Raw genomic sequence first — 14,451 nt, forward strand, 5'->3', positions numbered from 1 at the left:
AGCTGCCGTCGAGCAAGGCGGTGGCAGCGGCGCCCAGCGCGGTGGCGGCAGCGGGCTCCCAGGAGCGGGGCTCAGCCCCGTGCGGGACGCCCCCGCGCTCGGGGAGGGCGCAGCGGGGCTTTGCCCCACACGCCTGCCCTGCCCGCAGCACTGCTGCCAGCATCGCCCTGCGGAAGGTCCCGGCCGCGAGGGTGCCCCGCGGCCGGGCACTGCGCAGGCTGTGCTGCAGGTGCTGCATTGACGCGGGAGCCCGGCACCCTCCTCGCTGGCACCCAGTGCTGGTGCTCCTGAAGCTGGTACGGCCTGGGGTCACGTTTGTGCAGGGAATGAAGGGGTGTCTATAGGGATGGTCTTGGGATGATCCTGGAGGCATGATGCTCTTGAGACCATCCCAGCAGGGCTCAGCTTCACTGCTTCACTGCTCAAGCCGGGGGATGTCTCACCCGCTCGCCCCACACCAGGGCTGCGGCATCTCCCAGACAGCAGCAGGCCGGSTTCGGCATCGTCACAAAGTGGGCACTTCACAGCAGCTCTGTCACCAGCACTGGCYGAACTGGCGCCAGGCTCCACCGTTGCATCCCAGTACCCTCTCCTTCCTTGGAGGGCCTGGGGAGGTGCCCTGCTCCTCCACCCTCCTCCCTGCCTACCTGCACCACCCCAACCTGGCCACCCTTTGGGGTCCCCTGTGAGGCTCAGCAGGGCCCAGAACTGCTCCCAGTAAGGCTGGGGGGGGGCACTGGAAACCTGCCAGCCAGCCCGTGCTTGCTTGGTCTGTGCTGTGCTGCCTGCACCCCATGCCCAGCAGGGCTCAGAGTCGGGACGATGCGTGGCGGTGATGCAGGCAGCATGAGGCTGGCCATGCTTTTGGTATGCGCGTGGGGCGGCTGAGGTGCCAGCTGTGTCTGCCGCCCCCCCGGCCAGCTCCTACGCTCCTCTCTGCCTGCACTGCTGCCCCAGCTGTCTGAGCTTAGGACCTGGAGGAAGCACCCGGAGCTGCGGAGAAGGATCATGTGATGGTGTCCACATCCCCTCATGTGACGGTGACCACGTCCCCTCTCATCCCCAGCGCTGCCAGAATGGAGCTGCCTGCTCTCGCCCTGCTGCTGATGCCAGTGCTCCTGCACACGCAGGTTAGCAAAGCTGGCCTGGGTGGAAAGTTCAGGAGAAGCATGTGGGGCTGYGCTGTAAAGGATCCAGCTGGGGTGATGCCAGGAGCTGCTGCTTTCCTCCTCTGTGTCCCCACACCCTGCCTCTTCCTGCCATGGCTCCCCTCTCCTGCAGCCACCCAGGCCGCTCCCAGCCCCACGCCTGCCCTCCCAGCCCCCCCGTCCCCAGCAGCCTGCCTGAAAATGCCTCCAGCGCGGTGTGAGTAGCAAGGGGGTGCCAAGGGGCAGCAGTGGCTGCCCTGCCTGTCCCTCCGGATCCTCATCCATGCACCAAGGATGGGGAGAGTCCCCCTGTTCCCACCTGGTCTCTCCCAGGGTGGGCAAGGGGTGTCCCCCTGCCAGGATCCGGCACCTGTCCCCAGGGAGCGTGGGACGAGGCAGCTGGGGCTCAGGGAGGGTCTGCAGCCCCAACCGCTGCCCCTGTGCCCGCAGGCGTCCCCCCCGGCGCGCTCCTTCCAGATCGACTATGACAGCGACTGCTTCCGGAAGGACGGCGCCCCTTTCCGCTACGTCTCGGGCAGCATCCACTACGCCCGCGTCCCGCGCCCCGCCTGGAGGGACCGGCTCCTCAAGATGTACATGAGTGGGCTCAGCGCGGTGCAGGTGTAAGTGGCAGGGCAGCCGCTGCTGCACAGAGCCCTGCAGCCGCTCTGGGGTCCCTCGGGCTCTCTGAGGTCCCCAGTACCTCACCCCTCACAGAGGCAAGGGCATTTCGTTGTCTGATCGCAGGGATCAGCCTTACTGAGCTGGGGGGAGTCAGGGACCCCCGGGGCTGCCCTGTCCCCGCCAGGCACAACATAAGTCTGGGCTAGTCCCGGCTGCCATCCTCAGCCCTGGCTGGAGGTCAATTCCCAGGGGGAGAGGATCCAGCCTGCGTCCTGGGAGCAGAGGGGAGAGGAGACAGTTCCCTGCCCTGCTAGAGGTGTCCTTCACCTATCCACACTCGTCACTGCTCTCCCCCCCCCCAGCTACATCCCCTGGAACTACCACGAGCCACTGCCGGGGGTTTATGACTTTGCTGGGGACCGGGACGTGGAAGCCTTCCTGGACTTGACGGCAGAGCTGGGGCTCTTGGTGATCCTGCGGCCGGGGCCCTACATCTGTGCAGAGTGGGAGATGGTGAGCCCCAGCCCGCCCCGGACCAGCCTGGTCCCCTGTGGGATGCCCTGATGGGTGGCCTGGGCAGAGCAGGGCTCGTGCCCCTTGCCAGGGTGCTGACCCTGGYGCCTTGCAAGCCTTAGGCTGCAGCCCCACCAGGCATGTGCTGCTCTGATGCTGATCACCAGTGTTTTGGCTCTGCRCCTCCCAGATTGCTGAGCAGCTTCTCCATCTCCCTCCCCGCTGCGGGGTGTTTCTCTAGGGCGGCCTGCCTGCCTGGCTGCTGTGGAAACCAGACATCGTCCTGCGCTCCTCCGACCCCGGTGAGCCTCAGCACATGGTCTGAGTGGTGCCCACAGAGACTGGTCCCAGTCCTTGCATGCTGCTGTCTGTTGTTGGTCTCTCTCCTGGCACCCACCAGCCCCAGAGTGCATGTCTTCTCTCCCATCTGCTTCTCTCTTTTGGGAGCCTGGTAGTTCCTCCTTTGCCTCCACTTCCCCATTGCTCTCAGCCCTGCCCCAYCTGCTCCAACCTTGTCCTTGCAGCGCTGGTTGCATGTGGGGCTGACTGGTCCCTGCAGCCAGGCTGAGCTGCTATCTGTGCCCCCAGACTACCTGGCAGCCGTGGACTCCTGGCTCCATGTCCTGCTACCCAAGATCAAGCCGCGGCTGTACCAGCACGGGGGGAACATCATCAGTGTGCAGGTTAGGTGCTGTGGGACTCAGCCCTGCTCTGGGTCATCTTCAGCTTTGCCCTAAAAAGCTATCTGCATCCCCTACACTGTGCTCTCCTCTGGCACGCTCATAKATAAAGCCCCTGTGTCATCTGGACCAGGATTTCTCTGCAAGGGCCAGTGCTCGGGATACCTGTCAGTGCTGCAGGGCAGGAGGCTGGGGTTTCAGGGGCACCAGCAGAGCTGGGGCTGGTAGATGAGAACCTGGGGCTGCAGTATCTGTCACAGGACCTCCTGGGAGCTGTCACGATGTCTGATGCCCCCCGGAGCCTTGGAGAAGGGAAGAATAAGCTGGGTGCTCATCCCACCCTGCTACCCCAGGTGCACGTTGGGACCTGGCTCCAGCTCTGCTCCATGTGGGGCACTGGGTCCTGCCCTGTGTCCTGCTCACAGGTGGAGAACGAATATGGGAGTTACTACGCCTGTGACTACAACTACCTGCGGCACCTCCTGGGCACCTTCCGGGCACTGCTGGGGCACGATGTGCTGCTTTTCACCACTGATGACACACAGGTGGACGAGCTACACTGTGGCACCCTGCAGGGGCTCTACGCCACCGTGGACTTTGGGCCAGGTGCTCCATGGAACCGGAGGAGGATAGGGGATGGGGGTCCTGTCTCTGACCTTCTCCAACCTCTCTTCATAATTTCTGCAGATTCCAACATCACGGAGGCATTTGGTGCCCAGCGCCTGGTCCAGCCGAAGGGGCCCCTGGTGAGCTTGGCATGGGCACCTTGGGAGGGAATTAGCCACTGCAGCTTTGGGGAGGCAGAAGGGCTGGGGGGTGCAAGGCAAAGAGGGATGCTGGGGTCAGGCTGCCTGGGGAGTGGGGGAGCAGGGGGGATGTGGCTGATACAGGCAGTGCCAGGAGCCCYGACTCCAGCCGGTAACAGCCCCTTGCTTCCCCAGGTGAACTCTGAGTACTACACGGGCTGGCTGGACTACTGGGGGGAGGCGCACGCCAGCATCAGCTCTGCACGGGTAGCCCGGGGACTCGCGGACATGCTGCAGCTGGGAGCCAACGTCAACATGCAAGTAGCTCCTTGGCTTGCAACGGGGGCACAGCCTGGGCTGCCAGCCCAACCCTCTGCAGGCATCAGAGCAGGCATTGCTGCCGGCATTTGCCTCAGGACCCAGGCTGTGGGAGGCAGGCAGGGGCCGGGCTGGGGCTGTGGAGGGAACACGGACGGGGCAGTGCCTGATGAACCTCTGCTGGGGTTCGTGCGGGTGCTGACCTCRGTCTCTGGGGTGTCACATAGGTACATGTTCCAGGGGGGGACCAACTTCGCCTACTGGAGCGGTGAGTAGGGCCATGCCCGGAGGGAGGGCTGGTGAGTGCGGTGGGGCCGAGCAGGGGCACAGGCACAGTGCAGCGCTGGGGTTACGGGACTTTCCTTGGCCATCGCTGGGGGAGGCTGTTCCAGGGCTCCCTCTCTATCCTGTTGGGTGGGCTGACACATACTCTGGGTCCTAGCTAGTTCCCCCTTGGGACTCTTTTTGTCTCTGAGCAGGGACCCTCAGACCCACAGTTCTGGGTCCTGTCCCCCTGCATTGCAGTGCAGCTAGCCTAGGGCTGGTCCCCACCAGCACGGCCTTGGGGTCCAGGCCCCCAGCTCTGCCAGACAGCCCCTTCCTGCAGCTCCCTTTGCTTTCCCTGGCCAGGTGCTGACTTCAAGGAGGAGTACAAGCCGGTGACCACCAGCTATGATTACGACGCACCGCTCTCGGAGGCTGGAGACCCCACTGAGAAGCTGTTTGCCATCCGCACAGTCATCAGTAAGGTGCTGAGTCTGGCAGCAGGAGGGGGACTGCGCTGGCATGCTCCTGCCCCGGGTGCCACGAGATGCCAGGCAGCCCAGCACAGGGCACTGCTGCCTGTSCTGGGGCAGAGGGCACACAGAGGCACCTGGTAGGACAGCCACTAGGCTACTAGGGGACATCTCCCTGCTGCCCTGAGATGAGGGTCCCAGGGGAAGCCACGGCCCGATGGGGCACCTAACAGTCTGCTGTTCAGTTCCAGGCCCTGCCAGTCGGTCCAATGCCGCCTGCCGCCCCCAAGTTCGCCTATGGCCGGGTGGCCCTGCAGAAGGTGAGTGCCTGCCCCAAGGGCTGTGCCACCCCTGCCTGGCACTGCCCTGCTGCCCAGCTCCCATCTCTTTGCAGTATGCCAACCTCCTGGATGTCTTGGACATACTGTGCCCCTCCGGGCCCATCCAGAGCCAGTTTCCCCTCACTTTTGAGGCCATAAAGCAGGTGAGGGGCTTAGTACAGCAGGGGACACTGGCAGAGACACTCCTGGGCTTGTCTGTCCTGTGCTGTCGAGCCTGACAGGCCAGAGCACTGCCCCAGCTCTGGGGTGGAGGATCGGAGCCAGTGGCCAGCCCTGCTCCCCATTTCCCTGTGTCCCCCAGGCCCACGGCTTTGTGTTGTATCGCACACACCTGCCCCGGGACATCCCAGACCCGGCCACACTGAGCGCTCCTCCCCACAGCATCTGTGACCGCGGCTATGTGATGCTACAAAAGGTGAGGCCTTGGGTGCACACCCGGCCCTCGCCCTGCCTCCCCGGAGGGCCAGGAAGCCTGCCTGGAGCAAGGCCATACTGCGCCAGGGCCTTGGGGACAGCCAGGGTGCTGGAAGCCATGGGCCATGCTGAGCCCTTGGAGGGTGGCCCACAGTCCTGTGCCTGTCCCTGCCAGGGGAGGCCCAGCTCAAGCAGGGAGAGGGCAGTGGGATGCTCTGCTGGCTAGCTGCGGGCGGCATTTGGGGTGCTGGGACCCCAACACAGGGTGGCTGCGCTGACCCCATGGCTGCAGGAGTACCAGGGGACGCTGGAGCGGGACGGGCAGACAGCGCTGCAGGTGACCGGCAGGGAGGGGGCCACCCTGGACGTGCTCCTGGAGAACATGGGCAGGATCAACTTCGGGGCCAACGTCAGTGACTTCAAGGTGAGGGGAGAGGGCCCCACCATCCGCTTGGGAGGGCACAGCCTGGGCACCTGTGTGGTCACATGCACCCTCCCCAGCCAACCTTGACAGACCCAGGCCAAAGTCAGCCCTCAGGCGCAGGACCCCCGCATTAGCTCTTACGATTTCCCATCCTTCCTCTTCCCAATGCTTTTGCACTGACTTCATGGAGGTGGCAAATCCACCAGGAACCGGGGAAAGGCAGCAAGACTGGCACCGCCCTCTCCCACGCATGCCTCCATGGAAGCCAGGACCCTGCAGCCCCTCCACTTGGGCCCAGTCCCATGTCTACTGCTGAAAGCGGGATGCACCCAGGGGAAGCCAAGCAGGGTCATGTACGGCATCCACCTGCCCAGAGCAGACCCTGCTGTCTCATTTTCCCTCCTGCTCCTTCTCAGGGCCTGCTGGGGAACCTCTCCTTGGACTCCAGCCCGCTGAGCAGCTGGCTGATCTACCCGCTGGCCATAGACACTGCGGTGCAGCAGGGCTGGCCCCACACTGCCCCACCGAAATCAAGCAGCAGAGGTGGAGCAGGGCCAGCCTTCTACACTGGGGCCTTTGAGACCCCTGGCATCACCTGGGACACTTTTGTGAAATTCCCAGGGTGGAGCAAGGTAAGGCTGTGCATACACCAAGGAGAGGGGATGAGAGGGGAAAGGGGCACAACTCAGCCCGGTCTCCATCCTGCAGGGCCAGCTGTGGATCAATGGCTTCAACCTGGGCCGGTATTGGCCCCAGCACGGGCCTCAGCAGACCCTCTTYGTGCCTGGCTCTGTGCTGCACCCAGGCCGCCCCAACAACATCACGGTGCTGGAGCTGGAGGGGGCACCTCCCACCCCCTTCCTGCTCTTCCTCGACCGACCTTTTTTCAACATGACCCTCAGCCRCAGCACTGCGGCCACAAAATAAACCCAGGGCTGCCAGGCACTGTCACCACCTCTTGCTAGGGCTGCGGAGATGGCAGCGGGGCTGGTGAAGGGGAGGAGGAGGCAAGCTATCCTCAATGCCTGGGGAAGGGGTATGCACCCCGGCACAGACATCTGCCCTCCTTCAGGGCCAGGCCAGGTTCCACACTAGGAGAAAGCAGCCCAGGTTCAGTCTGTTCTGCACGTGCCCCCCACAACTCATCCCAAATGGTGCCAGTGCCCGTGCTGAGTCCCCCAACACCCGCACACACAGCAGGCTGGGCCTAGCAGGTTCAGACACCTCTTTATTGACAATACAGGCACAGGAGGTAGTTGCCAACACAATATGGCTGAGATGCCAATAGCACCCAGGAGAAGAGAGGAAAAAGCCTAGTCTTGAGGATGCCCATAGGCATGGCTGCAGGTGGCTCAGGGAGGCAAGGTCTGGATGCATTAGGATCTGTCCCAGCACCAGAGGCAGCAGTCTGCAAGGTAGCAGGGAAGAGGGCAGCCATCAGGATCCCCCGTCTGGAGCCAGGCTGGGCCATGGGGCAGCCCTGGCCCCTCACATTAGCACGTAGGGGATCCCGGCTCTAATGCCCCCCGAGCCCTGCCTAGAGCAGTGTGCACCCTGCGGCTGCCAGAGCCTTGCCGCAGTTGCCCCAGAGAGTGACGTGGTCAGCTCAGTCACTCCATACTGCAGCGCTTCAGAGCTCTCCGTCCCCCTGCCATGCAGCCAGTGCTCAGCTCTGTCTCCACCACATCGGTCCTTGGCAGGTGGCAGCAGTCCCCAGCCCTATGTTTGACTGGTCCGGGCTCGGCGGTGGGTTTGCAGGCAGGCCGTGGAGCAGAAGGAGAAGTCAAGGTAGTGGAAAGGGATCCGGCCCAGCAAGGACTCCCCACAGTGCCAGCAGCGGCTACACAAAAGAGCAGAGGTGGCCCTGAGTGATGGGGACACTTGCCAAAAGGGCAGAGGAGCAGAGATAAGATATATTCAGTGCCCAGGCTGAGGGCTGTGACAAGGGACACCAGCAGCACAAAGGAGCTGGGGCTCCTCTGGTCACAGGACAGATGCATCCAGGCACAGGGCCACCCAGCAGCCCTGCTGCCTGCAGCCTGGCCAGGGCACGCTCCCTGGAGGCTGTGGGGTGGCACAGAGAAGGGACAAGAGATGTGAGGTCAGAGACCGTGGCACAGAAGTGGCTGGGGGGGTTGGCTTTCCATAGCCCTGGCCTCAAGGTGATGGGGTTGCCCTTTGCAAAATATTCCCGGGGTAAAGTGCAGAAAGGGAGACAGCATTGGAACAAGTACTGCTAGGAATAGAGCAGCTAGGAATATATTTAGGTTGAACATGAGAAGAAAGGCAGGGAACGGCCATGCCAGTGTGGGGGAGTTGGTCTCTGCCATGATGACTGTGCCGTGTTGGGCTCACAGTGAGGAACAGTCCCCGGTAGAGAGGAGCACTCCTGTGACAGCAGTCAACCTCCCTGTCGCCCCACAACAGCTACCCAGGCTGTTACCTGATGTTAACAAGAGTTGCGCCAGCATCCTGCAGCTGTGCAGCCAGCCTTCGATCAGCAGCCAGGGCCCTCTGGGGAGCAGAGAGACAGGTCAGCACCTCCAGCCCTGTGTGGCCCCAGAAATGCCAGGGCCTGTGGCACCAGAGCCTGCAGTACCTGCACTGCCCCAGCCAGGCCAGATCCCCTTCCCCATGCAAGGCCTCACCTTCTCCCTGTCAGACAGGGCAGCAAACCGCTGCTTCTCGTCCTGCTCCTGCTCCTGTTGCTTCCGCTCCTCCCGCTGTGCCTGCTCCCGCTGCTTCCGCTGGGCTTTCTGTGCCCGCTTCTTCTCCAGCTTCTTGGCCTCCATCTCTGGTGTCAGGGGCCCAGGCACCTGGGGGCAGCAAGGGCAGAGGGCAGTCACCATCTCCCACTGAGTTGGGGGCAAAGATATGAGTGGCCTAGCGCAGGATGCTGGGGTACAGCCGAGGGGGGCTTAGCTCTGGGGTCCCCCAGCCCCTGAGCAGCAAGCACACAGCACAGGCACCCACCTTGGCACGGCTGTAGTCGTACTTATCCGGATGGTCCACCACAAACTTGCGGAAGGCGTTGCGGGTCGGTTTGTCAGCGGAGACACAGTAGGCAGGCTGCTCCTGCCTGTCTCTGCAGGCCAAAGCAGACCAGCTCAGCCCTGCAGTCTTGCTGCCTGTGCCCTGCGAGCCCAGGGACCCCCTGAGATGTCCAACAGGGGCAGGAGGCCAGGATACCACAGCCAAGGACAGAGAAGTTGCACATCCCCTGCACCAACAGCCCCCAAATCCTCCCCTTCTTGCATTCCTGCCTTGCAAAGGGCAGTCTCATCCCAGTCCTCTGAACTGCCCACCAATAAACCCAGGAGCACTTCAGGGCAGGGCCCACCTAACAAGCCCAGAAGTCCTGGCTGAGAAAGACCCACCCTGGCTGTCCCAGGGCAAGGCTGGCACGAGTCTCCCGTGGCCAGGGCAGGAGGGTTGCTGGAGTAGGCAAGGGGAGCACCAGGCACCAGGGCGTTGTGGGGCAGCCTCCTACATCAGGGACTGTGCTTGCTGGCCCCCGGAGGCCCTGCGATCGTACCTGAGCGCAGGGTCAGCCCCTGCCTCCAGCAACAGGTACACAGCCTCGGCCTTCCCTGCACGTGCTGCCACGTGCAGCAGGGTGTAGCCACGCTCGTCCACAGGCTGGTTGAGCAGGGAGCAAGGTGCAGCCTCCTTCCCACCCTCGCTGTCCCCTGGTGGGCTCCCGCTCTCTGGCACACCCAGGAGGTGCCGCAGGGTCCCCACATCCCCCGTCTTGCAGGATGTGAACAGGGCATCGCGGAGCTGGGTCTGGGGGTCTCCTATGAGGGAAGGACACAGAAGGGAGCTTGATGCTACAAGGCCATTCAGCTCCCTGGGCAGAACAGTGCTCTGGCCTGACCAGCAAACCTACACAGCACGGTTAAAGCATTGTTCTGCCAGCTGGATTTGGGCAGGGTCTCCAGTGCCTTCAGAGTCTGTGTCCTGACCATGTGCTCGTGGCATTGCTGGGCACAGCTGACAGCAGCCAGGCCCTCTCCTCCTGGGACGAGACCTGCTCCAAACGCACACACGCACCAGGCTTAGCCAGGTGCTGCCTGCCCCACAGAGCAGGCGCCAGGGGATTGGACCTGGTGGCCCTGGATACCCTCCCCTCTCCCACAGTTCCCACGGCAAGGAGCAGGCCAGWTGCAGACTTGTGGCATCCCAGGGCTGCTCTCATAGCACAGATCTTTGCTGTTCTCTGCTCCCATCCATCCAGGTGGAAACACTCTAGGGCTCACAGTTATTGCTCTGCACCTCACTGTGCACGCTGCTTGCTTTAAAGCACGTGGCTGTCCTACAGCTGTGCCAGCACCCAGCTGCTCTGGGCACCTGCCTAAAAACTTGCTTTTCACCCTGAAGCAAAGCTCTGGCAAACAAACAGGACTCTCCTTGGCCCAGCTCCTGGCCCCACTTACCTCCATTGCCCCAGGAAAGGGGCTCAGGCCCAGCCTCCCCCTGTGGCTCCGTCGACAGCTCCAGGCTTCCCGTCTCCTCAGCACAGGGCCCTGTGCAGGGAGTGTGCAGTGAGGAAAAGGGCTGCAGCCCAGCCTGCACTCCAGGTGTGCCAGCTCCTTCCCCAGTGCCTTACTACACAGCCCTGGGCCTGTTCCTCCCCCTCACCTTTCTCCACCTTCTTGTCCCTCTTCCTCCTCCTCTTGCGGTTTCGCTTGGGCATCACTTCAAACTCCCGGAGGTCCAAGGTCCCCAGTGTAACCTCCACAGTCTCCAGCTCCCCTGCCAGGCTCTCCTCCTCCTCTTCCTCCTCCAGGGCTGAGGGGGGTGACAGGGCAGGGGCTGGGGCCCCAAAAATAGCATGGATCGCTTGGGGCTCTCTGCCAAGCACAGCTGACTCAGCATGGAGCCACTTTCTGCAGAGCTCCCCCTGCGGTGCCAGGCCTTGTAGTGGGGCTGCCAGCCTGGTCCCCAGGCCATGACACCAGTCCCTCCAGCTCTCAGAACCACATTTCCCTCCATGGCTCAACTCACCACTCATGTCCTCCTGCAGAGAATCCATTTCTGTTACCCGCCGCCCCTTCTGCCAGCTCTTCCGGGGCAACCCAGTGATATCTTCCAGTGGCGTGTCCTTCCCTGGGCAACAGGGGTGCTAGTATCATTGCCTGCCGACAGGGAGTGCTCCATGTCTCCAGGGATGGAGGGCAGGAGAGCTGGCACCTCCATCGCATGGTGCAGCATGCCTTAACGCACAGGGAGCTGCATGCAGGGACCATGTCACTCCACCTGCTCCGACCCACAGGCACCAGGGCAGGGCTGACTCACCGTATATCTGCAGGCTGGCCAGCACAGCGTGGACTCGCAGCACCTCCCGCAGGGTGGCCCTGCGGGTGCTGAGGGGGATGTGGTAGACACGGGGGTCACCCCGGGTTAAAGGTGGGTTCCTGCCGCCAAAGAGCAGTGTCCGGTTGTGGCGGGGGACCCGGAGGAAGATGCGCTGGGCTTCCTGCAAGTGGTGCGCCCAGCCTGCCAGCAGGTCCTGGATATCCTGGGGAGGAAGGGGTGGGCACCGTGGGGTCCTGAACYGCACAGTGTGGGCACAGACAGCTCTAGAGCAGGAACAGTCTCAGGACAGAGCAGCCCCAGCTGTGTCCTGGCCTCCCTCTGGAGCTCGCACCCCACATGCAACCTCCAACAGCAGCATAGTACCACCCCATGGAGCCAGCCATGACCACAACCCCCTGCCAAGGCCCCAGCGCTGGTCCCATCCCCACCTTGAGCAGCGCGGCCTCGTTGTAACGCCGCAGCGAGGCTCCGGCCGACCTGGGTGCCGCAGCTGGGGTCTGGGCATCCCGTAGGCTCTGGGATGTGCCCCGCCGGGCTCGCACTGTGTAGCGGTGGAAGGTCTTGTGCTCCTGCACCTGGGGGCTGCAGAGAGGGGCAGGCATGAGCAATAAGGCCCCATGCACAGAGAGGAGGAGAGCTGATGCTCCCCGCAACCCTGGAGGGGTTGTTGCCCCTGCCAGTGCCCCATAAACACTTCTTTTGCAGTAGGACTGAGCTTAGCCAACTCTCAAGCAAAGACCAGGAGCTGCTGGTGCCCAGGGTGTGTGTAAGCACTGTGATGGAGGAATAGGGAGGGGGTGGCCACCATCAGCGAAGGGCCTATCCAACACCCAGCCCCACTTGTCCCTGCCCAGAAGGGTGAGGCCAGGTCTGCTCCCCCGTACTCACCCCTGGAAGACAGCTCCCGCAAAGTGTCCGCCACCCATCATCAGCACAACCCAGCATGTGCTCACACTGAGGCTCTGGAGCGATGCCACCAGCCCTGCTGGCTCCTGGTCTCTGCTGCCACCCTGAGACACAGACCCTGCTGCTAGCATCTGTGGGATCACCTTACTACCTCTTGCTGTCCTCTGGGACATGGGCCAGCCCCTCTGCTGGCACAGGGACAAGGGGGGTTACAGACCAAAAGGAGCAGGGTTTGCCCTGTCCTACCCATACTACTGGTCTGCGCAGGGGGTCTCAGCTACTGCTTCAGCCCTGATTTGAGCAGGGCTTTCTTCTTGCAAAGGTTTGTCAAATTATAGGGAAATGGGGAAGTAGGTCTCACTCCTGAGAGCATCCCAGAGTCAAAAACAGATGATCAGAGAGCCCAGGGCTCTGATCTGGCACCAGAGGCCACCCTCCCCATCCAGGGACATGGGGGATTTCCAGGCAGATGTCTACACCCCAGGGTCACCCCCTTCTCTGGGGTCCCTCCTCCAGCAGGCTGGGCTGCGACTTGCCTTTCCAGTGCCCAGCACGCAGCGGTAGGCAGAGATGAGCTGGCCCTTCGCATTTCTGAAAAGCACCTTGTGGGAGCGGGGGACCTGGGGGATCCCAGGACTATCGCTGGCAGGGGGCAGCGACTCTGACTCACTGCTCGAATCGGAGCTCTCTGAATCAGATCCTGAGATGCTGGAAACATCACCTGCAAGAGAGAGGAAATGGGGCAGTGGAGCAGAGCAAATATCAATCCATGGCCATCCCCAAAACTTTGCAAATAGGCCCAAGGCTGGCCCAAAGCCCCAGAAATGTCCTATCCAATACCTTATATAGTCACAAGAAGGCTGTAGGCTATGGAGAGATGTGTTTGGGGCTATATATCCCAGATACGGACAGGCAGGGGCTCAGGTGGAACGTACCCCTGTCCCCATGACAAGTCAGCAGGTTCAGGACCCAATAGCAGAGCCAGGGGACCCCACCAGGGCAGAACAAARGGACTCGAAGCAAGCAGGGGCAGCTGGGGACTCATGTCCCCAGCCTGGGCTGGACAGCCTGGTGGCCTCTGGGCCCTGCTGAGGGCAGTGCCATCCCTCACCTGCGCAGGTCTTCTCCTCGAACCCCTCTGCCGGTAGTGTCCGGCGCCCCAGGAGCCTCTGCTTCAAGTTGAAGCGGTGCCAGTCAAGACGGTAGTGCTCAGCCTGGGGAGGCAAAAGGGTGAGGGGGGTCCAGCAGGGCACACAGGCCCCTGGGAAGGAACGCCGGCGATGGGGCTCCAAGGAGCAGCCAGCACTGGGCTGCGTAGCCCTGGGGCCGAGCCTCCACAGCAGCACCCTGCAAGCTGTGCCAGCCCTGCTCAGTGCTGCCACTGCTGACGCTGGCAGCTCGGCCGCTTGCTCACCTGCTCCTCCCGGCTGTCGAACGCCTGCGCGCAGGTCGAGCAGTACATCCGGTCAGGCACCTCGGGGACCCCATGGGCTCTGTCCTCGCCACTGGCAACTGCAGGTTTCTCTGGAAAAGAAAGRAAGGGTTGTGCCACAGGCAGCTCTCTGTGCAGCACCACCACAAGGGCCGAGCAAGGAGCAGGGACTGCTGGATCTTTTCTTGACCATACATAATCCTGGACACACAAATAGCACCACAGCAGTAGGATGAATTTCAGAGACCTTGGGGTGATAGCTATAGGTCCAAGCAAAGCCCATTTCACCATTCATCTGGTAGTTCCCACTGCGCCAAGCTCCAGGTAGCCACCCAAGCTGTACCGCAGAGGATGGAGTCCTCTTCTCATAGTCTGAGACCAACAGATACGAGCTTGGCCAAATAACCCCCTCATGCTATTCCTCTGCTCCCTCAAGCCAAACCCACCATGGTGTACGGGCCCTGGGTCCGTGACCGACGCATCCACTGAAAACCCGGTGACAAGGGACAGCCCATGCAGGAAGATGGGGTCCTGGGCAGCCTCGAAAATGGATCTGCTCTCTGGGGCTGGCATCACTGCTGCTCCTGAGCAGAAAGCACAGCACTGAGGGTGAGTGACAGCCCTGCCTCCAGGATGCTTCCCAGCTGGAGAAGAGCTTGGGGGGGGGGGGCACAGGGGGCACGCAGGACAAGGGAATTTCCAACCCCAGAAGCACCAGCAAGGCTGGAACCCCAAACCCTTCTACAGCCCCTTTCCCCTCTAGGGGATCCCAACAACCCCACCAACTGGTGCCCCCCTAGAACTGGGAACCCTGCGCTCTTCCCTACACTGCCCAGTTTCTCCCCCTTC

General features: G+C 62.6%; 2 protein-coding genes across 7 annotated transcripts in view; one reads left to right on the top strand and one right to left on the bottom strand.

Annotated features, from left to right (window-relative positions):
- Positions 1-95: 95 nt before the first annotated feature.
- On the top strand, positions 96-6,872 carry GLB1L (galactosidase beta 1 like). Of its 2 annotated transcripts, XM_026077984.1 has the most exons (17): positions 96-296; positions 972-1,130; positions 1,599-1,771; positions 2,135-2,285; positions 2,527-2,587; positions 2,874-2,968; positions 3,319-3,571; positions 3,653-3,711; positions 3,907-4,028; positions 4,257-4,297; positions 4,660-4,778; positions 5,012-5,086; positions 5,161-5,250; positions 5,409-5,522; positions 5,814-5,945; positions 6,362-6,577; positions 6,654-6,872. In XM_026077984.1, the coding sequence occupies exons 2-17, from the start codon at positions 1,014-1,016 to the stop codon at positions 6,870-6,872; spliced, it is 2,037 nt and encodes a 678-aa protein (XP_025933769.1). In that variant the 5' UTR covers positions 96-296; positions 972-1,013. The 2 variants fall into 2 exon arrangements, with proteins under 2 accessions (XP_025933769.1, XP_025933768.1); XM_026077983.1 differs by lacking the exon at positions 96-296 and having other exon boundaries at positions 3,391-3,571.
- Positions 6,873-7,153: 281 nt separating this feature from the next.
- ANKZF1 (ankyrin repeat and zinc finger domain containing 1) overlaps positions 7,154-14,451 on the bottom strand; it is a 7,796-nt gene continuing 498 nt past the window's right edge. For 2 of the 5 annotated variants that reach the window (XM_026078095.1, XM_026078096.1), the window contains exons 2-16: positions 14,049-14,186; positions 13,585-13,694; positions 13,282-13,384; positions 12,707-12,891; positions 12,153-12,274; positions 11,693-11,846; positions 11,244-11,466; positions 10,953-11,054; positions 10,587-10,760; positions 10,382-10,471; positions 9,481-9,742; positions 8,919-9,030; positions 8,594-8,761; positions 8,389-8,459; positions 7,154-7,785 (exon numbers count right to left, since the gene is read on the bottom strand). In XM_026078095.1, the coding sequence (XP_025933880.1) occupies positions 7,665-7,785; positions 8,389-8,459; positions 8,594-8,761; positions 8,919-9,030; positions 9,481-9,742; positions 10,382-10,471; positions 10,587-10,760; positions 10,953-11,054; positions 11,244-11,466; positions 11,693-11,846; positions 12,153-12,274; positions 12,707-12,891; positions 13,282-13,384; positions 13,585-13,694; positions 14,049-14,175 (2,124 nt within the window). In that variant the 5' untranslated portion in view covers positions 14,176-14,186 and the 3' untranslated portion in view covers positions 7,154-7,664. Of the gene's footprint in view, positions 7,786-8,388; positions 8,460-8,593; positions 8,762-8,918; positions 9,743-10,381; positions 10,472-10,586; positions 10,761-10,952; positions 11,055-11,243; positions 11,467-11,692; positions 11,847-12,152; positions 12,275-12,706; positions 12,892-13,281; positions 13,385-13,584; positions 13,695-14,048; positions 14,187-14,451 lie in introns of those variants that run through there. The other 3 variants (XM_026078097.1, XM_026078098.1, XM_026078099.1) reach the window with 3 other exon arrangements.

The sequence above is a fragment of the Apteryx rowi genome, unplaced genomic scaffold (assembly GCF_003343035.1).
Source record: "Apteryx rowi isolate R43461 unplaced genomic scaffold, aptRow1 scaffold_47, whole genome shotgun sequence".
Taxonomy (NCBI): Eukaryota; Metazoa; Chordata; class Aves; order Apterygiformes; family Apterygidae; genus Apteryx; species Apteryx rowi.